The 24,465-nt window shown below is 45.6% G+C and overlaps 1 protein-coding gene across 3 annotated transcripts in view; it reads left to right on the top strand.

The window, feature by feature from the left end:
- The window catches only part of LOC126248160 (organic cation transporter protein), a 518,934-nt gene that overhangs the window by 359,209 nt on the left and 135,260 nt on the right, over positions 1–24,465 (top strand). For all 3 annotated transcript variants that reach the window (XM_049948906.1, XM_049948908.1, XM_049948907.1), the window contains exon 2: positions 14,376–14,620. In XM_049948906.1, coding sequence (XP_049804863.1) covers positions 14,381–14,620 — 240 coding nt within the window. In that variant the 5' untranslated portion in view covers positions 14,376–14,380. The remainder of the gene's footprint in view (positions 1–14,375; positions 14,621–24,465) is intronic.

The raw sequence follows: 24,465 nt of genomic DNA, 5'->3' as shown, positions 1-24,465 counted from the left end.
GGGTATGCTCCCTTACTTGTAACCTGCGAGAGTCGTATCTAGACGTATCACTCGAACTGCACACGCCCCACACTATTACAGAGCCTCCATTAGCTTGAACAGTCCCCTGATGACATGCAGGGTCCATGGATTGATGAGATTGTTTCCATACCTGTACACGTCCATCTGCTTGATACAATTTGAACGAGACTCGTCCGACCAGGCAACATGTTTCTAGTTATCTACAGTCCAGTGTAGGTGTTGACAGGCCAAGGCGAGGCATAAAGCTTTGTGTTGTGCAGTCATCAAAGCTACATGAGTGGACCTTCAGCTCCAAAGGTCCATATCAATCATGTTTCGTTGAATGGTTCGCACGCTGACACTTGTTGATGGCCCAGCATTGAGACTTGCAGCAGGCGCTTGAGTCTGAAACTGTGCTGCTGCTATGGTCGCAGGTTCGACACAATTGGCTCAACTGGCTCTGAGCACTATGGGACTTAACATCTGAGGTCATCAGTTCCCTAGAACTTAGAACAACTTAAACCTATCTAACCTAAGGACATCACACACATCAATGCCCGAGGCAGGATTCGAACCTGCGACCGTAGCAGTCGCTCGGTTCCAGACTGAAGCGTCTAGAACCGCTCGGCCACACTGGCCGGCCGCAGGTTCGAATCCTGCCTCGGGCATGGATATGTTAGTTAGGTTTAAGTAGGTCTAAGTCTAGGGGACTGATGACCTCAGATGTTAAGCCCCATAGTACTTAGATCCATTTGAACCATATTTGAGATCTGCAGCAATTTGCGAAAGGCTTGTACTTCTGTCACATTGAACGAACCTCTTCAGTCGTCGTTGGTCCCGTTCTTGCAGGATTTTTTTCCGCCCACAGCGGTGTCGGAGATCTGATGTTTTACCGGATTCCTGATCTTCACGGTACACTCGTGAGATTGTCGTACGGGAAAATCCCCACTTCATCGCTACCTCATAGATTCTGTGTCCCATCGCTCGTGCGCTGAGTATAACACCACTTTCAAACTCCTTAAATCTTGATAACCTGCCAGTGTAGCAGCAGTAACCGGTCTAACAACTGCGCCAGACACTTGTATAGTCGTTGCCGACCGCAGCGCCGTATTCTGCCTGTTTGCATATCTCTGTATTTGAATTCGCATGCCTATACCCGTTTCTTGGCGATTCAGTGTATATATCCTATCCATCCTGTTTGCTGCGTAGTGCGACAGATTGGTAAATGCGACGCGGGTTCAGTGTAACTGTTCCCAAATGTCAACGAGATGAAGATCGGTGATCAGAGTTTCTAGTTGGTGACACTTATTGAAGTTGGGTGACTGATCCTTAGCGGGAAGACGCAGTTGTAGTCTCCAGCGATGAGTAGCGGACTACCGTTGGTGCTGTTAAGACCTGGTAGGTCTTCTCTAAAAAACAAGGAACGCTCGTGTAGTTTGGTTGAGCCTGATGGTGCATAGGGGTTTATTAACTGTGTTCCGTTGACGGTATAGGAGATGCCACATCTGTGAATGGAATGCTGCCAGGGTTGCGGTTCCGGCAGAATCTTCACTAGTCACGTTAAAGATGGCAGTATCGCCTGCAAAAGCCATAGTGGTAGCGGTAACTTCCAGAAGAGCAGTCATGACCGCGGTGCCACACAGAAAGTCTGCAAAAGCACGGCTTTTGTGGTCACTCACTGACTGCCCTCTGATGGTGCAGGTGTTTTTTATTCGTCTTCAGGAAATGATTGTGAATGCTTCACAAAATATGTCTGTTCATAATATGCACATATGAGCTACAGTCAAAGACGTACTTGTTTGAAGACGAACTGCACGAAATTGGGTCTGAAGATTTCCGTTCCTGTCTAGGCCGAAGTGACACCACTTGGTACACTGGTGTATCCAAACAATTTCATCGCCTGGTTAATGGAGTGCTGGTCAACATTTGAAACGCAGTACATCAATGGTTCTGTGTGGCACGGATTCGGCAACTCCTTTCCGGTAGTAGAGGTAATTGCGTAGGCAGTGGTCACCCATTTCCCGTAAATTACGGGCTAGTGGTTTGTGGGCATGGGTGATAACGATGATGATGATGCTTGGTTTGTGGAGCGCTCAACTGCGCAGTTATCATCGCCCGTACAAATTTCGAACCTTTGCTCAGACCAATCTCGCCACTTTCATGATGATGATGATGATAATGAAATGATGAGGATAACACAAACACCTAGTCATCTCGAGACAGATGAAAATCCCTGACCCCGTCGGGAATCGAACCCGGGGCCCCGTGGTCGGGAAGCGAGAACGCGACCGCGAGACCACGAGCTGCTGACTGTGGGCATGGAGCTGGAGTCCGATAGCTTCCCAGACGTGTTCCATCGGGTTCAGATCACGTGAATTTGGTGGTCCAACATGAGTTCACTATCATACTTGCCAAACCACTGCAGCACTATTCTGGAGTTGTGACGCGGTCAATTATTTTGCTGAGATATTCCGTCGTTGTCGCAGAAGACATCAAACTGAACGGATGCAGCTGGTCTGCAATTATAGTTTCGTTGTCCACAACTGTCATGGGCCACTGCCTTGGGAAATGACGACGTCGTTTTGTCAACACGGAAAGTTGTAGGGGTTGTTTGCTGTGGAGCCCCATGTTCAACAATTTTCGCTGACCGGTGCACTGCGAGAAACTTGTGCCTACTTCGTCGTCAGGGCTCCCATAGATCAACGCCTATCCTGCGTTACAGACTGGGCAAGCGCCCAACCTCCACGTTCTGTAATGAGGCGTGGTCATCCAACATTTTGTCGCCTACCTGTGGTTTCATAGTTCCTTAACCAGTTCTCATGGATGCCCACAACATTAGCAAGCGAACAGTCGACTAAGTTCCTCGTTTCCGAGATAGTCGTTCTGAGGCACCGAATCACAAAACTCTACCGTTTGTTAAACTTTCCCATTTTCTGTCTGGATGGTGAGGTTTAAGATCACATTTCATGTCAGTTCGACAGAAGGTGTGGGTCACTGGATGTCCCTAATGCTTCAGAGCGTGATGATTCTGCTGAGCTATGTACGAGGGGCACTCCAAAAGGAATGCACACTATTTTTTTTAAATCCATCTTTTATTCTACATGTTTGAAAGTTTTACAGTGTGTAGATACATCCTTTCGGAACAATATTTTCATTTCTCCACATAATGTCCATCCCTCTCAACTGCCATAGGCCATCTTGGAACCAGCGCCTGTATACCTGCACAGTAAAATTCTGGACCAACCTGTTGCAGCCACTGTTTGGCAGCGTGCACAAGGGAGTCATCATCTTCAAACCTTGTTCCACGAAGAGTGTCTTTCAGTTTCCCAAAGAGATGATAGTCACATGGAGCCAGGTCAGGACTGTAAGCCGGGTGTTTCAGTGTTGTCCATCAGAGTTTTGTGATCGCTTCCATGGTTTCTTTGTGAGCCACTGTCAACATCCTGGGAACCCACCTGGCACAAACCTTTTCTAAGGCCAACACTTTCAGTATTCTGCAAACACTTCTTTCCCCTATCTCAACGTAGCGTGACAATTGGTTCACTGTGATGCGTCTGTCAGCAGTTACCAATTCGTTAACTCTCTGCACATTGTCTGGAGTGTGTTCAGTACGAGGCCTGCCGCTGCGGGGACAATCCTCAATATTGCCGTGCCAGCTTTCATCACGTAACCTGCTTGCCCACCAACTGACTGTACTGATATCGACAGAAGCATCTCAATACACCTTTTTCAACCTCTTATAGATGTTTCCCACTGTCTCGTTTTCACAGCACAGGAATTCTATGACAGCACGTTGCTTCTGACGAACGTCAAGTGTAGCAGGCATCTTTAAGACATGCTGTGACGACGCCACTCAAGGGAACAGGTTTAACTAAGTTTGAAAACAAGCGGGAAGAATGTATCTACACACGGTAAAACTTTCACACATGCAGAATGAAAACTGTATTTTTACGAAAATATTGTGCATTTCTTTTGGAGTGACCCTCGTAATACTAAGTTGATTGGCACTTTGTACCTAATCTGTTGTCTCGAGTGGGCCTGATATATTTCACCTAGTATCTGTATCGTGTTTATGAACTGATGTGCCATTTCTGATTTTCGTTATACTCTTGACTTCCCAAGGTGTCGCTAATTGTGCGCGGTTTGTATGTCTTCCGCGAAAATTTTGAATTATTTGCTCGACGTTTCTCTCTCCCAGGGTTTATTGAGGGGTAAGCTGGTTCTGCGGTAGAGTGTTATGGCCTTCGTTCCTGTAGACGAATGTGTCGGCAATCGTCAGATGGTCGTATGTGAGGCTACTTGCTGTTGCCCTAACAGGACATGGTGGTCTCGCGGCTTAGAGAGCTCTAAGCAAATGCAACTCTACAGAAGGAAGGAGCCGATCTTGTATTACTGCGTTTCTCTTCTCATTTCTGCCAGTCTCGACCTTAATTAACGTTGTAGTTGGTGTATATGTCTTCTGTCTCGTGGGTCTCGTGCGTTTGCCATTATTTTCTGAATCGATTTTTTTCTTTTTGCAGCTTAAGTTCCATGAGTAGTAGAGGGTGCTCTCTGTTTCTATGGTTTCTTTCTACTGTTATTATCAGGGGTTCTCTTTAAGTTGCTTCGTGACGGCTGATTGGACTGTTCCAGCTGATTCTATCTCCAGAGTGGTTCGAACTGTGTTATACAGGTATCTTTTCTAGATTCTCTATTCGTCTCTGTTCAGCTTAAACACCTTCCTTGTCACGTCACGTTCCCACAAAGCCACTAGAGCATATCACTGTATTCCACAGGTGTTGTACTGGGCCAGTCCACTGTTCGCGTCGTTACTGTGAAATGGAAGTGACAGAGAACCACCATACCTAGGTTGGTACCACAGAGCTTCGAGTGTATTGTAATAATCACAATAAGACACGCACATAACATTCGGCACACGACTTACACCAGGGTGCGCGCACTGTATGCACGGTCGTACAATTTTCAATCATCCCAAGTCTCACGGCATCGCGTCATGGATCCCAACACTAATGTAGCACCGATCGAGGTGGCGCTGTAATTAGCGCACTGGATTCGTGCTCTAGAGGACGACAGTTCACATCCGCGTCCGACTATCCAGCTTTAAGTTTTTCGTGTTTTCCCTAAAGCACTCTATGCAAATGCTGGGATGGTTCCTTTGGAAGGGTATGGCCTATTTCCTTCCCCGTCCTTGAAACTATCAGAGGTTGTGCTCCGTCTCTAATGACCTCGATGTCCACGGGACGTAACATTCTATTCATTCCTTCCTTCCTTCTACGAACGTAGCAATAGAGGCTCTCTTACTACGTAAATACACTACTGGCCATTAAAATTGCTACACCACGAAGATGACGTGCTACAGACGCGAAATTTAACCGACAGGAATAAGATGCTGTGATATGCAAATGATTAGCTTTTCACAGCATTCACACAAGGTTGCCGCGGGTGGCGACACCTACAACGTGCTGACATGAGGGAAGTATTCAACCGATTTCTCATACACAAACTGCAGTTGACCGGCGTTGCCTCATCAAACGTTGTTGTGATTCCGCGTGTAAGGAGGAGAAATGCGTAACATCACGTTTCCGACTTTGATAAAGGTCGGATTGTAGCCTATCGCGATCGCGGTTTATCGTATCGCGACATTGCTGCTCGCGTTGGTCGAGATCCAATGACTGTTAGCAGAATATGGAATCGGTGGGTTCAGGAGGGTAATATGGAACGCCGGGCTGAATCCCAACGGCCTCGTATCACTAGCAGTCGAGATGACAGGCATCTTATCCGCATGGCTGTAACGGATCGTGCAGCCACGTCTCGATCCCTGAGACAACAGATGGGGACGTTTGCAAGACAACAACCATCTGCACAAACAGTTCGACGACGTTTGCAGTAGCAGGGACTATCAGCTCGGAGACTATGGCTGCGGTTACCCTCGACGCTGTATCACAAAGAGGAGCGCCTGCGATGGTGTACTCAACGACGAAGCTGGGTGCACGAATGGCAAAACGTCATTTCTTCGGATGAATCAAGTTTCTGTTTACAGCATCATGATGGTCGCATCCGTTTTTGGCGACATTGCAGTGAACGCACATTGGAAGCGTGTATTCGTCATCGCCATACTGGCGTATCACCCGGCGTGATGGTATGGGGTGCCATTGGTTACACGTCTCGGCCCTCTTGCTAGCATTGACGGCACTTTGAACAGTGGACGTTACATTTCAGATGTGTTACGACCCGTGGCTCCTCCCTTCATTCGATCCCTGCGAAACCCTACATTTCAGTAGGATAATGCACGACCGCATGTTGCAGGTCCTGTACGGGCCTTTCTGGGTACAGAAAATGTTCGACTGCTGCCCTGGCCAGCACATTCTCCAGATCTCTCACCAATTGAAAACGTCTGGTCAATGTTGGCCGTCACAATACGCCAATCACTACTCTTGATGAACTGTGGTATCGTGTTGAAGCTGCATGGGCAGCTGTACCTGTACACGCCATCCAAGCTCTGTTTGACTCAATGCCCCGGCGTATCAAGGCCGTTATTACGGCCAGAGCTGGTTGTTCTGGGTATTTATTTCTCAGGATCTATGCACCCAAATTGCGTGAAAATGTAATCACATGTCAGTTCTAGTATAATATATTTGTCCAATGAATACTCGTTTATCATTTGCATTTCTTCTTGGTGTAGCAATTTTAATGGCCAGTAGTGTGTCTGTCGTACGACTCTACGCCTATACGTACGATCAGACGCATGCTGTCGGGATCTTAAGCGTAGTCGTGCGAACTTTCAATTACCTAGTACGGAGACCAAAAAGTTGAATAACAGTTTCTAACGTAAATCGTTATTTGACTAGTGATTCAATATACGAGGGGCGTGCAGTAAGTAATAGAACACATTTTTTCCCTCAGAGCAGGTTGATCTTATTTGAATTCCAGAACACCGTATTATTCCCCACTCTTTCGGCTAAAAAACACTATTTTTCAACAAAATCTCCGTTCAAAGCGACGGCCTTAACGCCACCTTCCTGAGAGGTCCTCTATGCCCGCATGGTACCACTCAACTGATCGACGCCGGAGCTAACGTTTTGTTGAATCAATAAGCATTCCATCATCCACGTACTGTTTCCTGCAGAGTCCACCCTTCGTTCGGCCAGACAGATGGAAGTCGGAAGGTGCAAGATCCGGGCTGCAGGGTGGATAAGGAAGAACAGTCGAATGAAGTTTTGTGAGCTGCTCTCAGGTACCACAAACTTGTGTGAGGCCTCGCTTTGTCGTGGATAAGCAGAAGTTCGTTTGCATTTTTGTGGCATCTAACAGGTTGAAATTGTTTTTTCAGTTTCCTGAGGATAGCACAGCTGTCTGCGGGCGGCCGGAACGCGGGAGACTGGACAGATTTGCGCAAACTTTCTGCGATGACGACAAACGCCTCGGCCAACAATTCACCGTGCTTTTATTCACTGCCAGGTCTCAGTAAACATTTTGCAAGCGCCTATGAACATCTGCGACGCTCTGGTTTTCCGCCAAAAGAAACTCAGTGACAACTCTTTGTCGGGAACATATCTCCATTACAGACGCTATTTTGAAGGCTTCTTATAACGTCGCCACCAATCGGAACTTCATAAATCTATTAGGGGCCGAAGCGGAAATACCGGGTGATCAATAAGTCAGTATAAATTTGAAAACTGAATAAATCACGGAATACTGTAGATAGAGAAGTACAAATTGACACAAACGCTTGGAATGACATTGTTTTATTAGAACCAAAAAAAATATACTAAAGTTCAAAAAATGCCCGACAGATGGCGCTTCATCTGATCAGAATAGTAATAATGAGCAAAACAAAGTAAGACAAAGCAAATATGATGTTCTTTACAGGAAATGCTCAATATGTCCACCATCATTCCTCAACAATAGCTGTAGTCGAGGAATAATATTGTGAACAGCACTGTAAAGCATGTCCGGAGCTATGGTGAGGCATTGGCGTCGGATGTTGTCTTTCAGCATCCCTAGATATGTCGGTCGATCACTATACACTTGCAACTTCAGGTAACCCCAAAGCCAATAATCGCACGTACTGAGGTCTGGGGACCTGGGAGGCCAAGCATGACGAAAGTGGCAGCTGAGCACATGATCATCACCAAACAACGCATGCAGGAGATCTTTCACGCGTCTAGCAATATGGGGTGGAGCGCCATGCTGCATAAACACCGTACGTTCCAGCAGGTGTTTATCAGCCAGGCTGGGGATGATGCGATTCTGTAACATATCGGCGTACCTCTCACCAGTCACGGTAGCAGTTACAAAACCAGAATCACGGATTTCCTCGAAGAAAAAACGACCGATAACGGTAGATGTGGTAAATCCAACCCATACCGTGCCTTCCTCGTCGTGCAATGGAGTTTCCACGACAGATCTAGGATTCTCGGTAGCCCAAATTCTGCAGTTGTGGGCGTTGACAGACCCTCGGAGCGTGAAATGAGCTTCGTCAGTCCACAACACGTTATTCAACCAATCGTCATCTTCCGCCATCTTTTGAAACGCCCACACCGTAAATGCCCTCCGCTTCACTAAATAGCCAGGTAACAGTTCATGATGCCGATGGATTTTGTACAGATAGCATCGGAGGGTACGCCTCAGTGCCAACCAAACAGTAGCGTATGGAATGCTGGTGCGACGTGCGACTGCACGAGCGCTGACTTCCCCGTGCATAGACGAATCCGCTAGTGTCTCCATTTCTTCCTGAACTGTCTCAGCAGCATTACGCCTTGTGCTCGGTCGGCCACTACGGGGTCTATCGTCTAAACAACCCGTGGCTTCGAACTTCGAAATCATTCTCGCCACAGCTGCATTTGTCAACGGACCTTTACCCGTTCGAATCCCCTTCCTATGGCAATAGGATCGTAACGCTGAACTAGCACATTCCCCATTCAGATAATACAGCTTCACTAAAATCGCCTTTTCAGGTAATGTCAATGTGCTGCGACTGCTGGCGCATCTTATTCTATGTCTCATAACAGCTCCTTTTATCCACGATTGTCATGCGCAGTCACTGACGTTTTGCTGTCCAGCGCCATATGTCGGACATTTTGTGAACTTTGTATTTTTTCGGTTCTAATACAACCACTTGTCATTCTAAGCATGTGTATCAATTTTTACCTCTCGATCTACATTATTCCGTGGTTTATTAAGTTTTCAAATTTATACTGACGTTTTGATCACCTGGTATTTCACGATGTTCCACAACAAATTTTGCATTATTCCAACCGAAATTGGTCGAGAAAAATGTGTTGCATTATTTATAGCCCCTCATAAAAGCTGCGTTCAGGAAGCGTCTTCGCCGCTAATAAAACGTTATCGGAGTTCAATCATTTATCCATAATGTTTACAAGTCGTCCTTCTTCCTGATGAACCTCAGAATTCAGCTGCATGTTGGATGCTAGCTGACATCTGTTCAGTCAGATAAGCGGTTGCACTCCCACGGAAATATTTTAGCTACGGCGAGCTGCTGGCGAGCAAGGGTGGCCGTCGCCCAACACAGAGTTGTCTCACACTGGCTGCTGGGGTCTCCTCGGTCCCACTCCGAATTATATGAAGATCTTTGATTACCAGTCCGTATTGTACGTGTGTCAGTAGTTGTGTGGCTGGTTGATGTGCAACCTACTGCTCGGTGGGTTTCTGCTCTCGGAGGTGCCTGAGCGTCGAGAAGGAATGTAGACCCCAAGAGGCCCTGTTGTTGGTTCTTGCCTCGAAGTTCAGTGGTGGCAGCACCTTACGATGTGACGTTGTGAAAAAGACAGTCCCTTTCTCCATCAGCGTGGCGAGGAGCATGAAATTCACCAAGTAAAGACCATCATCTCGAATATATCGTCTCCTAGCTCTTAAACTGTCTGTAGCATCTAGGACAAACTCACTAAAGTTTCGTAATCATGGAATTGAGTACTATTGCTGTTAATCCATCGATCCAGATGATCAGCTCATGATGAGAGTTTGAACACTGGAGTGTTTAAAAGGGAGCTAGCATGCGGCTCTGATGCCAGGCTCAGTTCGTAACGACCACATGTGCATTCCTTATTCTGCTATATTCATTCAACAGTCTGTTAACTGCTGTGTCAAGTTCCTTGCTATCTGCTGTTGTGTAAGAGTGCTTCTTGCAGCAGGTCTCATGAGCCAACAGATACGATTGACTTCACTTGGTTTTCTGCCAGTCTTCTTTCTGCCGGATGCGTATTCTCGCTCAGCAGGCAATGCCAATGTGTCAACGGCCTGACCCACTTGTGACATACCAGCTAGTTTCTTGCTTCCATCCCTCTGCCTATGGCAATGTTAACGAGTTACAGTAAAGGTTTCTAATTGCCTTCCCCTCACTACTCATTGCTGTAACAGTACAAATCTTGGGCTGATGGACGTATGTTTATTAATTTCCATTATTTCAAGATTAGTTCATCTTCCTTCCTCCATGGAGGTTACGTAACAAATCACGTAGCACCTATGACTAGATCCTTTTTTAAAACAGGTGATCAGCAAAAGTAGTCTCCTTTTCTAAGTTTACAACTTCTGTGATATTCAGCAGGATAACTGTCCCACGCTACTAGGCCGCAATCGTGTTACAGTTGCTTGATTAGCAGGATACTGGACTCACGTTGATGTCTCGGCCACGGAAGTCGCGTGACTTGAATCCGATTAAACACACCTGTGATGTTATTTTCCGCCAACTCCGTCCCTGCAGACCACAGTCTCGTAATTTGCGGGTATTGCATGGCATCTGCTTAGACATCTGGTGCCACATACCCATGTATCTCCGGAAATGTATCATGCCCTTACAATCGCTACTAAAATGTGTTCCAAAGGTGGGCCGACACGCTATTAGGCAGGTGGTCCTGATGTTTCGGCTCATTAGTGTATGCACTTCTTGTTTTTGTTTCACCTGTCGAGATATTAGAGTTACGGAATTTATATTTAGGTTACTTTTTTTAAACTGTAAATAAAACTTATGTCATGAACACAGCCAGATTTTTGTAACTTCCAACTGCTGTCGCTTTCGGTGAGACAACGATTCAAATCCCCTTTCGGCCATGCAGAATTAGGTTTTCCGCAGTTTCCATAAATCGCCCTAGGCAAATTCCGGAATAGTTCCTTGCAAAACAGCACTGCTAGTTGCTTTCCCCAGTCATTTCATTTCATAATCCGAGCTTGTACTCCATGTGTAAGGATCACGATGTTGTCGGAACGTTAACACTTATCATGCTTCCTTCTTACATTTGGTAAATGGACATTACAAATCCCGTGGAACTCCCGTGGAACTCCCGTGGAACTCCCGTGGAACTCCCGTGGAACTCCCGTGGAACTCCCGTGGAACTCCCGTGGAACTCCCGTGGAACTCTCGGGGAACTCTCGTGGAACTCTCGGGGAACTCTCGGGGAACTCTCGGGGAACTCTCGTGGAACTCTCGGGGAACTGACTCCAATAAAAACGGAACTAATTAGTAAAGCGTTTATCACAAGATGCAGACGTACGCGCATTTAGGGCTAGTTTTCCCTCTTGCTTATGTATCTTGTTTCCCTTTTCATTTTTGTCGTTCTGAAACATTATACAATAACATCAGCATATCCATTTTCTTATCAGGCTCTGACTCTGAACTAAGATGCACGAGTGTAACAGGTACTTCGGAAGGAAATACTGCGAGATACTGATCAAAAAAATGAATATCCCTGGCAAATTAAAACTGTGTGTTGAACCGGCATTCGAAACCGGAACCTTTGCCTTTCGTTAGAAGTTACTCTGTCGACTGACCTAGACTCACGACTCACTCTCACGCTTTACCCCGGCAATTATCGCTCTCCAGCCTTCCAAATCTCAAGAAGCTCTGGAGAATATATTACACATTTTCATGCAGAGTGAAAGATTAGTTCTCGAAACAATCTCCTAGGCTGTGGTAAGCCATTTCCCTGCAGTATACAGGGTGGTCCATTCATTGTGACTGGGCCAAATATCTCACGAAATAAGCATCAAACGAAAAAACTACGAAGAACGAAACTCGTCTAGCTTGAAGGGGGAAACCAGATGGCGCTATGGTTGGCCCGCTAGATGGCGCTGCCATTGATCAAACGGGTATCAACTGCATTTTTAAAAATAGGAACCCCCATTTTTTTATTACATATTCGTGTAGTGCGTAAAGAAATATGAATGTTTTAGTTGGACCACTTTTTTCGCTTTGTGGTAGATGAAATGTCCTGTGGCTAGGGCCTCCCGTTGGGTAGACCGTTCGCCTGGTGCAAGTCTTTCGATTTGACGCCACTTCGGCGACTTGCGCGTCGATGGGGATGAAATGAGGATGATTAGGACAACACAACACCCAGTCCCTGAGCAGAGAAAATCTCCGACCCAGCCGGGAATCGAACCCGGGCCCTTAGGATTGACATTCTGTCGCGCTGACCACTCAGCTACCGGGGGCGGACTTTGTGGTAGATGGCGCTGTAATAGTCACAAACGTATAAGTACGTGGTATCACGATACTTGCTTCGTCATACATTACCCGTGTTAAAATTGAACTTTTACCAATTGCGGAAAAGGTCGATATCGTGTTGATGTATGGCTGTTGTGATCAAAATGCCCAACAGGCGTGTGCTATGTATGCTGCTCGGTATCCTGGATGACATCATCCAAGTGACCGGATCGTTCGCCGGATTGTAACGTTACTTAAAGGAAACAGGAAGTGTTCAGCCACATGACAAACGTCAACCACGACCTGCAACAAATGATGATGCCCAAGTAGTGTTTTAGCTGCTGTCGCGGCTAATCCGCACATCAGTAGTAGACAAATTGTCCGAGAATCGGGAATCTCAAAAACGTCGGTGTTGACAACGCTACATCAACATCGATTGCACCCGTACCATATTTCTATGCACCAGGAATTGCATGGCGACGACTTTGAACGTCGTGTACAGTTTTGCCACTAGGCACAAGAGAAATTACGGGACGATAACAGATTTTTTGCACCCGTTCTATTTAGCGACGAAGCGTCATTCGCCAACAGCGGTAACGTAAACCGGCATAATATGCACTATTTGACAACGGAAAATCCACGATGGCTGCGACAAGTGGAAGCTGAGCGATCTTGGCGGGTTAATGTATGGTGCGGCATTATGGGAGGAAGGATAATTGGCCACCATTTTATCGATGGCAATCAAAATGGTGCAATGTATGCTGATTTCCTACGTAATGTTCTACCGATGTTACTACAAGATGTTTCACTGCATGACAAAATGGTGATGTACTTCCAACATGATGCATGTCTGGCACATAGCTCGCGTGCGGTAGAAGTGGTATTGAATAGCATATTTCATGACAAGTGGATTGGTCGTCGAAGCACAATACCATTGCCCACACGCTCACCGGATCTGACGTCCCCGAATTTCTTTCTGTGGGGAAAGTTGAAGGATATTTGCTATCGTGACCCACCGACAACGCCTGCCGACAAAATGCGTCAGCGCATTGTCAATGCATGTGCGAACATTACGGAAGGCGAGCTACTCGCTGTTGAGAGGAATGTCGTTACACGTATTGCCAAATGAATTGAGGTTGACGGGCATCATTTTGAGCATTTATTGCATTAATGTGGTATTTACAGGTAATCGCGCTGTAACGGCATGCGTACTCAGAAATAAGTTCACAACGGTACATGTATCACATTGGAACAACCGAAGTAACTTGTTCAAACGTACCTACGTTCTGTATTTTAATTTGAAAAACCTACCTGTTACCAACTGTTCGTCTACAATTGTGAGCCATAAGTTTGTGACTATTACAGCGCCATCTGTCACAAAGCGAAAAAAATGGTCCAATTAAAACATCCATATTTTTTTACGTACTACACAAATATGTAATGGAAAATGGGGGTTCGTATTTTAAAAAACGGAGTTGATATCCGTTTGACCTATGGCAGCGCCATCAAGCGGGCCAACCATAGCGCCATCTGGTTTTCCCCTTCAAGCTAGACAAGTTTCGTTCTTTGTAGTTTTTTCGTTTGAAGCTTATTTTGTGAGATATTTGGCCCGGTCACGATCAATTGACCACCCTGTATTTCCTTCTAGAAGAGCTGGTCTCACAAAGCATGCAGCAGAACCTCTCTGAAATTTATAATGTGGCAGATGGGTACTGGTAAGTGAAGCTTCGAGGGGTCGCGAATCGGCTCTGTATAGTTCAGCCGATACAGTAATTTCGCGCGAACGACGAAAATTTCGGCAGACATTTTTCATCTGCCAGGACGTTCGCTGCAGAGTGAAAATTCAATATGTTTAGGAAACCATCTTCCAATGCCCATCTTTACTGCGCTGTGCTGCCTACGTCACACGAGACGTGACGCGCTTTGTTTGTCGTTGTAGCCCCGATGACGCCGGAGAGAGAGGCCGACGGCGAGCCGGTGTCGCAGCTGATCGGCGACTTCGGCCGCTGGCAGCTGCTCATGACGCTGGCGCTGGCGCTGTTCAACGTGCCGTGCACGTGGCACATCTTCGTGCCCACGTTCCAGTCGGCACACGAAGACTTCTGGTGCGCGCCGCCGCCGCAGCTCGCCGACCTGCCCGTCGAGCAGTGGCGTAACCTCTCGCACCTGCCCATCCCGGAAAAGGTCAGCATCTCAGAAAAAAATCTAGTCCGAAAATACGAGTAAGACTGACGCGGAATCGACCCTTAATGAACAGGAGAACTGACGATCACAGGAAATGCAGGAAACGATGATTTCGACGAACGACTCGTGCCATCGCGTGTCTCCACGTGCGCACCAACAGCGTGCACAATCTCAATTTTTTCGCCGCGTCATTACGTCTGAGCATCACATAAAGGTGCTCACGACAGAACAGAACATGTTCCTTACCAAGCGGCACAGTTCCTGGAACACGTGTGCAGAACTGTCTGCGTGAGAGTTTGAGACTACACTACTGGCCATTAAAATTGCTACACCAAGAAGAAATGCAGATGATAAACGGGTATTCATTGGACAAATAAATTATACTAGAGCTGACATGTGATTATATTTTCACGCAATTTGGGTGCATAGATCCTGAGAAATCAGTAACCAGATCAACCATCTCTGGCCGTAATAACGGCCTTGATACGACTGCGCATTGAGTCAAACAGAGCTTGGATGGCGTGTACAGGTACAACTGCCCATGCAGCTTCAACACGGTACCACAGTTCATCAAGAGTAGTGACTGGCGTATTGTGACGAGCCAGTTGCTCGGCCACCATTGACCGGACGTTTTCAATTGGTGAGAGATCTGGAGAATGTGCTGGCCAGAGCAGCAGTCGAACATTTTCTGTATCCAGAAATGAACGTACAGGACCTGCAACATGAGGTCATGCATTATCGTGCTGAAATGTAGGGTTTCGCAGGGATCAAATGAAGGGTAGAGCCACGGGTCGTAACACACCGGAAGTGTAACGCCCACTGTTCAAAGTGCCGTCAATGCGAACAAGAGGTGACCTAGACGTGTAACCAATGGCACCCCATACCATCACGTCGGGTGATACGCCAGTATGGCGATGACGAATATACGCTTTCAATGTGCGTTCACCGCGATGTCGCCAAACACGGACGCGACCATCATGATGCTGTAAACAGAACCTAGATTCATCCAAAAAATGACGTTTTGCCATTCGTGCACCCAGGTTCGTCGTTGAGACCACTATCGCAGGCGCTCCTGTCTGTGATGCAGCATCAAGGGTAACAGCAGCGATGGTCTCCGAGCTGACAGTCCATGCTGTTGCTAAGGTCGTCGGACTGTTCGTGGAGAGGGTTGTCGTCTTGCAGACGTCCCCATCTGTTGACTCGGAGATCGAGACGTGGCTGCACGATCCGTTACAGCCATGCGGTTTAGATGCCTGTCATCTCGACTGCTAGTGATATGAGGCCGTTGGGATCCAGCACGGCGTTTCGTATTACCCTCCTGAACCCACCGATTTCATATTCTGCTAACATTCATTGGATCTCGACCAACGCGAGCAGCAATGTCGCGATACGATAACCGCGCAATCGCGATTGGCTACAATCCGACATTTATGGAAGTCGGAAACGTGATGGTACGCATTTCTCCTCCTCACACGAGGCATCACAACAACGTTTCACCAGGCAACGCGGTCAATTGCAGTTTGTGTATGAGAAATAGGTTGGAAACTTTCCCCATGTCAGCACGTTGTAGGTGTCGCCTCCGGCGCCAACCTTTTGTGAATGCTCTGAAAAGCTAATCATTTGCATATCACAGCGTCTTCATCCTGTCAAATTTCGCGCCTGTAGCACGTCATCTTCGTGGTGTAGCAATTTTAATGGCCAGTAGTGTATCAGAAGAGAGTTCGAACACCGAGGGAGGAAAGCCCGGAACCAAATCCGACGGAATCTCAACGCCAGCTATCTGTACCAGTCGGAATTAAGAGATCGTCGTGTCGAAAGATTGCCAAGAAGGACCTAGATTTGTATCCTTACGAATTTGCATCTGTGTGGAAGTTAAACCGTCCAGACGCACTTTGGCGTGTTGAGATCTGCCAGTGGTTCCTGTGTGAAGTAGACTCTACAATTACGTCTACATACATACATACATACATACATACATACATACATACATACATACATACTCTGAAAGCCAGCGTGTGGTGCGTGCCGGGAGTATGGCGGGGGGGGGGGGGGGGGGTATCAGGACATTTGGAGCCTATTTTTCATTTCTTCAGATGAGGCCTGATTCAGCCTATGATGGCATGCGAACTCACAGAAAATGTGGTATTATGTGTCTGAAAGACTGCATCGCTTCAGGATTCTACCAATAAACCGCCATCTAGAGTTCGCCTTACCCGTTACTTGTGTAATCTGATCGTTCATCAGAGATCATTTCGAGTAGTCACACCCAGATACTTGACGGATGTTACCGCTTCCAAAGACTGGGCATTTGCTTTGTACTCGTACATTAATGGGGATTTTCACTTTGCTATACACAATAGGTTACACTTACTAACATTTGGAGATCACTGCCAGTCGTTACACCACGCATTTATTTTCTGCAAATTCTCATTGATTTGTTCACATCTTTCCTGTGATACTACTTTCCTGTATACTACAGCATCATCGCAAACAGTTTAATGCCGCTGTCAATACCATCAGCCAGATAGTTTACGTAAATCGTAAAAAGCAGCGGACCTATTACGTTGTCCTGGGGCACACCTGATGTTACGCTTGTTTCTGTTTAAGTCTCCCCATTCAGGACGACATACTGCTCTCTTTCTGTTAGAAAACTTTCTATCCAACCGCATATGTCATCGGACAGACCGTAAGCGCGCACTTTTTGGAGCAAGCGACAGTGCGGAACTGAGTGTAACGCATTTCGAAAGTCGAGAAATATGGCATCAACCTGGGAGCCGGTATCTAGAGCCTGTTGTATATCATGCACAAAGAGGGCCAGCTGTCTCTCGCATGACCGCTGTTTCGTAAAACCATGCTGGTTTCTGAAGATGAGCTTCTCAGAGTCTAGAAAGGTCATTATGTCTGAACACAAATTGTTCCATGATTCTACAGCAAATCGATGACAGTGAAATCGGCCGGTAATTATGTGCATCCGATTTTCTACCCTTTTTGTAGATTGCTATGATCTGGGCTTCTTCCAGTTCTGTGGAATTTTCCGCTGTTCCAATGATCTGATAGATGGATAAAAATGGTGCTATATTTGCAGCATAGTCAACGTAAAATCTTACGGGGGTACCGTCTGGGCCCGATGCCTTCCTGGCGTGCGTCTAAGGATCTTCACTGTTTTACAATCCCAGATACACTAAACACCATGTCAGCCATCCTTGCGTTTGTTCGACAATTGAAAGAGCGAATGGTACTGTGCCACAAGAATTTCATCAGCGGCAGAACTTCAGAAAAGTACTTGCAAACAAACCAGAAATTTGTTACCTAACCTAATTTTTCGAGGTCACAGTTAAAACTTGCGTTACCTCTTGTATGAACGAGAATGAAAAGAAATGTACATTTACTGTTGGTTTTCTGACTATAATAAAAACCAGAGAAGACAAATTATACATAAACTGCATTCATCTGCCCAGCAGTGGGGTAGTGTAGGTATCAGGGCAATGGTCCATTGCTCTTATGTCAACAAACCGGCTACATGGTCTAGCATCATTATGTAAACAAACTGACGTAATTTACGACCCTGTTCACTTGTGCTGTTACTTATTTTTACACGAGCCTAATTTATGTCCAAATGGTTTTAACCTAATGTTAACGACTATAATGTATGACCAGCATGTAAACAAACTGCCCCCATTGCTGTGGCTCTTCTATATTAACAAACGCCGTCAGATACTTTCAGCGTAATGTAAACAAACATTCACTTGTGCTGTTGGCTCAAATGGCTCTGAGCACTATGGTCCCCTAGAACTTAGAACTACTGAAACCTAACTAACCTAAGGACATCACAAAACACCCAGTCATCACGAGGCAGAGAAAATCGCTGACCCCCGCCGGGAATCGAACCCGGGAACCCGGGCGTGGGAAGCGAGAACGCTACCGCACGACCACGAGCTGCGGACGCGGAGAAGCTAAATCTGAATCCCCGGATGATTATTTGAATAACGCCCCTCCAAAATGCGATTCCAGTGTTTTAATCATCGCTCTAGCTCTTTGTAACATACAATCTAAATATAAGTGGAAGCAAACGTATAGGGGTGGGCATGTCTTCTATTGATAAGTTAAACACAGTGGCAGTGTTTGAAAATCACCAATTTAGGGTTATGACGGCAGTGCCTTCACCTTATGAATGATACGAATAATGTCAAAATTTTGGAAAGATAACTTTCCTGTTCAAGCAAATGGCTCCTTCGTGTCTGACCTGCCATAAAATATGTGTTGGGGACTACCGACGGAAAATTAAAGTATACAACAACGAGAATACTACACAGTGCACTTACTTACAGGAATTAACGTTCAGAAACCTGTAGTATGCTAGGTCTGCCATTGACTGTACTGTGAATGATCATGTCAGGTAGTGGGTATGTGTGTGTGCTTTTATCACACCCACGAAACTCACTCAGAAGAACACTTCAGAGGATGCTTTCGCTACTAATTACGATATGTGTCGTGCTTCTGTACGCAGTAAGCATGAGCATCACCTGTACATGTTGCTAATTAAATATGTACCTTTTTGTACATGTTCATATATCCAAAACTGTTAGCTGTAATTAAAAACAGAAAAAAAATGGTTGACTGTCTCTCTAAATTGGCTTTCATTTCATAATTTGAACACACACAAAACACACACACAAAAAACACACACTCAAAAAAAAACACACACACACACACACACACACACACACACACACACACACACACACAAAAGACATTTGCACTACATAGACATCAAATAACAATACCCACACTTTCTCTCCAGCACCCAGGTGAATAGTGTGAGTGTGCAACGCTTTGATTCCATTCTCACAGATGAATTGTTTGTCATCATCGCATGACAGACCAATTTTCAGTTGCGATACAGTGTGTACCATGTGGTCTCATGATCCAGTAAGCACTTACTTGGTACACTATATGTGGCGGAGAAGGTAGAGTACCACCAACACAACCGTAGAGGCACTCCTTGTAATCATCAATCATGAGAGACATTGAAGCCACATGATGCACACCAACTGCCCACGTATGGGTGGCACCTGTCTTCTTACACTATACATACATTTTTCGTCTAAGGCCCACAAACTCCACTACGTGCAACTCATTCACCTTGTCTTTCACAAGGCAACAACATCTTCGCTTGCTGATCTTACACCACAAGGATTATCAGCCACGTATGCAAACATGTTGCATGTGTCGAGGGGTTCCTTGTTATTTCATATGGATTGCAACCATTCACCAAATAGAAGACATTGTCAGCATCTATATAAAGTAACTTTAGATCTGAAAAATGAGTTTTCGTGAACACATTTTGAAGTTGGTGCATGTGTAGTTTGAAGAGTCCAGCATACACATACGGACATAATTATCCATCTCCAGATTTACTAATTCTTGATTGAAGATTGTTGGGTATTTAAAATTTCGCCTGGCAACATAATTCTTAGATTCATAATGCCCCTCCCACCGGTAAAAGTGAATTTTGTGATGGTTGCTCAAATTCTACTTATTTTTCTAAATATTCAATTATTCATTAGTTTAAAAATATCTTTTTCAAAGTCATACATCACGAGAACCCTCTGTTCGGTATTTAAACAATAACCTCTTTCAATGAGCATGACTGCTTGAAGATGGTAGTGTGGATAGCTAATCAGTTTCATTCCCTTACTGACACATAGTCGGAGGTTTCTATAGTGCATAATGCATCTCTGTTTACTCCCCAGTGTTCTTATCTCCCTGGGGATGGAAACGATCCTTGGAACTAGTCACTCTGGACATAGCAGCAAACTGCTGTGCACACCATCCACACTATTAGCATTTGCCAGATCTGCCTCCGCAATATAACCTACACCAGAATCCAATAACAGTCAAGACTTTACCTAATCTGACCAGTTCCCTACCGCCCAGTCATTGAAATCCTCCAATTGAGTGACAATGTTGCGTAGTGTGCCCATGCAAGTTGATAACATCCAGGTATAGGAAGTAACTGAAATCATCAGATGCATTGAACTCTCCACCCATTTGTGAGTTATTTTCCTTGGCATGCCTGTAGGTACACTGACAAAGTCCCCCAAAAATTCCACGTTCAAAGAAGAGCAGCATGTCCACATCAACCAGTAGGTTGTGTCCCTTTTTCAACATTGTGTCCCACAAAAGCCTTAGCTCAGTGTAATAGAAATCAAGATCTGTCACGTATGTGGTCATGTATACACTGCAGAATTTCTCTAAAAAATCCGCAAGCAAGTGTATTTCTGTGTCAGTATAAATCTTTTCACCCCTAAATCAGAAATGTTAAATTCTTGCCAAAGAATCACCACACGGCTATACTCTGCATCCGTTATAGCACTGCCTTTAAGGTTACTGGCGAATGAAATGTCAGGCAGGATGACTTTGTTGCATCTCTCTATCAGATCCAGATATTTGTATGGGAAGGCCCCTTTCTTCGTCATGAGCGGAAGCTTCGCATCACAAGGATGTGCAGCTCTAGTGAGGAGCATGTTCTGCTGACACAGTGTCCCAGCAAGTTTCTGAAGTGGTGCATGCACAAATCGAAACGAGGCTAGGAACCGCAGTGTAACGTTCTTGGGCATTCAACTGTACGATGAAATGAATTTTTCAATGTTCTCAGGTGGGACACTAAACTTATCAGAAGCATCGTACCGCCTCATATTGTGGAAGAAAACGTGTATGTGTAATGGCTGTTGATATATGAAGTTGCATGCTTTTTGTGCTCTAATGGAACTTCTCCGTTAGTTGACGTTGGTCCCTACATAGAGTTACTGCTTCCACGGATATGACAGCCAACTGCATTCTTGCATAATATATCGTTCTACTGCAATTTGGTCATTGGAATGTTGGTGTGATTAATCTCATCAACATTCCTTACAAGTTGAGAGAGCTCATAGAGACACTATCTGATTCAAAATGATTAATATTTGAGTCAAATGTTCATACAACTTAGTACACCACTGCATACTGTATGTAAGCTCTATGAAACTTGTATGGAGGGCTGTGAGATCATAGTCATAGTGTATCACAGGAGTGAGGAAGCTCTTGAAGTAAGCATATACTACAAAGAGCTACGATCCTGGTGGTGGTGTTCTTCATCTGCCTCTAGTTAAAGAGTTTAACCATATGTGGGAAACTGCTCACAGAGATCGTATGATCACCTGGTACCACTGAGGGAGTTTGTGCAATTCCATTGAACATGGCTGCAGTTTGCATCTAATTATCAGACAGACAAATCAACTCATCCAAAGATAATATCATTGTGTTGAGAATTTTTCAAAGCCACCACTGGATTGCATTCACGATCTGACATCATTCCCATCCTGATGTGCTTGCTATAACTGCTTTTTAAACTATAGCATTATTTTCACGTCAAGTAGCTGTGATGGCTTCACCTCATCTGCACAAAAAAAGAAATCGAGTGAGACATACATGTATGTCTTCATTCTTGTTTAGTGACATTTCTGAGCAGTCAAAGGGACTGTGTCTGTGATACAATATCCGGAGTCATCGTCTATCTTCAGGAGTTCTGGAACCAGGGTGATGCAAAACTTTTTTTGATGTGTGTAAATACTAACTACAGTGCCGGAACCATAAGCTTACGTATCACGTTCTACACGCTACACTGACGAAAAAAACCGCAACACCAAAAAGTAAGTTATGTAGAGCAAAGACATTTCGGGAATATATTTTTATAGGTAACATATTTAAGTGATTAACATTGCAAGGTCACAGGTTAATTTAAGTGAGAGATGGGCTATTGCAAATACGAAATGCTAGTAAATTAATAACGGGTATAGCCGCCAGAATGTTGAATTGAACATGCAAACGTGCATTCATTTTGTTGTACACGTGCCATATGTATGGAGTTCAATGGCTATTGTATTTGGTCGGTCAACACAGGGATGGTTAATATAGTTTGTGGATGACACTGGAGTTGTCGTCCGATGATAGCCCATATATACTTGATTGGACATAGATCTGGTGATCAAGCAGGCCAAGGAAACATGTCCGCACTCTGATGAGTTGGTTACAGCAGAAGTATCTGGGAGAGCGTTATCCTGTTGGAAAACACCCCATGGGATGCTGCTGATGAATGACAGCACAACAGACCAAATCACGAGACTGACGTACAGATTTGCAAAAATTGCTCTGAGCAATGTGGGACTTAACAGCTAAGGCCATCAGTCCCCTAGAACTTAGAACTACTTAAACCTAACTAACCTAAGGACATCACACACATCCATGCCCGAGGCAGGATTCGAACCTGCGACCGTAGTGGTCGCGTGGTTCCAGACTGAAGCGCCTAGAACCGCTCGGCCACAGAGGCCAGCTCAGATGGAGAAACACGACTACCAAGTTTCACGTCGTGCAACTCTTTGTTGGTGTTGCGATTTTTTTCCGTCAGCGTATTTGGATAAATAAGCTCATCTTAGTTATGATTCGACTTTCCAGGCTGAAAGTGATTACTGTGTGTTGTCGATCGCGCACTGCTGCATACTCTCGTGAATGTATGAGTTACAAGTAGTATTTGTTGCAGCAGAAGTAATTCCACAGCTGCTCGCTAAGGCAAAGCGCTCGCAATATCCATTCGGTCCTTGTTTTAACTTTTTTATCGGTCTGTTTAGATCGGCCTTCCGACTTTATACGTGATAGTGACACTTTCACTGAACTACGTTCAGCAGTTATGAAATCAGTCAAAAGTCATTAAATATACACTAATCGCCATTAAAATTGCTACACCAAGAAGAAATGCAGATGATAAACGGGAATTCGTTTGAAAAATATATTATACTAGAACTGACATGTGATTACATTTTCAAGCAATTTCGGTGCATAGATCCTGAGAAATCAGTACCCAGAACAACCACCTCCGGCCGTAATAACGGCCTTGATACGCCTGGGAATTGAGTCAAACAGAGCTTGGATGGCGTGTACAGGCACAGCTGCCCACGCAGCTTCAACACGATACCACAATTCATCAAGAGTAGTGACTGGCGTATTGTGACGAGCCAGTTGCTGGGCCATCATTGACCAGACGTTTTCAATTGGTGAGAGATCTGGAGAATGTGCTGGGCAGGGCAGCAGCCGAACATTTTCTGTATCCAGAAAGGCCTGTACAGGGCCTGCAACATGCGGTCGTGCATTATCCTGCTGAAATGTATGGTTTCGCAGGGATCGAATGAAGGGTAGAGCCACGAGTCGTAACACATCTGAAATGTAACGTCCACTGTTCAAAGTGCCGTCAATGCGAAAAAGAGGCGACCGAGACGTGTTACCAACGGCACCCCATACCATCACGCCGGGTGATACGCCAGTATGGCGATGACGAATACACGCTTCCTATGTGCCTTCATCGCGATGTCGTCAAACACGGAAGCAACCATCATGATGCTGTAAACAGAACCTGGATTCATACGAAAAAACGACGTTTGGCTATTCGTGCACCCAGGTTCGTCGTTGAGTACACCATCGCAGGCGCTCCTGTCTGTGATGCAGCGTCAAGGGTAACCGCAGCCATGGTCTCCGAGTTGACAGTCCATGCTGATGCAAACGTCGACGAACTGTTCCTTGCAGATGGTGGTTGTGTTGCAAACGTCCCCATCTGTTGACTCAGGAATCGCGACGTGTCTGCACGATCCGTTACAGCCATGCGGATAAGATGCCTGTCATCTCGATTGCTAGTGATACGAGGCCGTTGGGATCCAGCACAGCGTTCCGTATTACCCTCTAAACCCAGCGATTCCATATTGTGCGAACAGTCATTGGATCTCGACCAACGCGAGCAGCAATGTCGCGATACGATA

This window comes from Schistocerca nitens, chromosome 3 (genome assembly GCF_023898315.1).
Source record: "Schistocerca nitens isolate TAMUIC-IGC-003100 chromosome 3, iqSchNite1.1, whole genome shotgun sequence".
NCBI lineage: Eukaryota > Metazoa > Arthropoda > Insecta > Orthoptera > Acrididae > Schistocerca > Schistocerca nitens.
The sequence above is the reverse complement of the archived record's forward strand: the minus strand, read 5'-3'. Positions and strand labels throughout refer to the sequence as shown.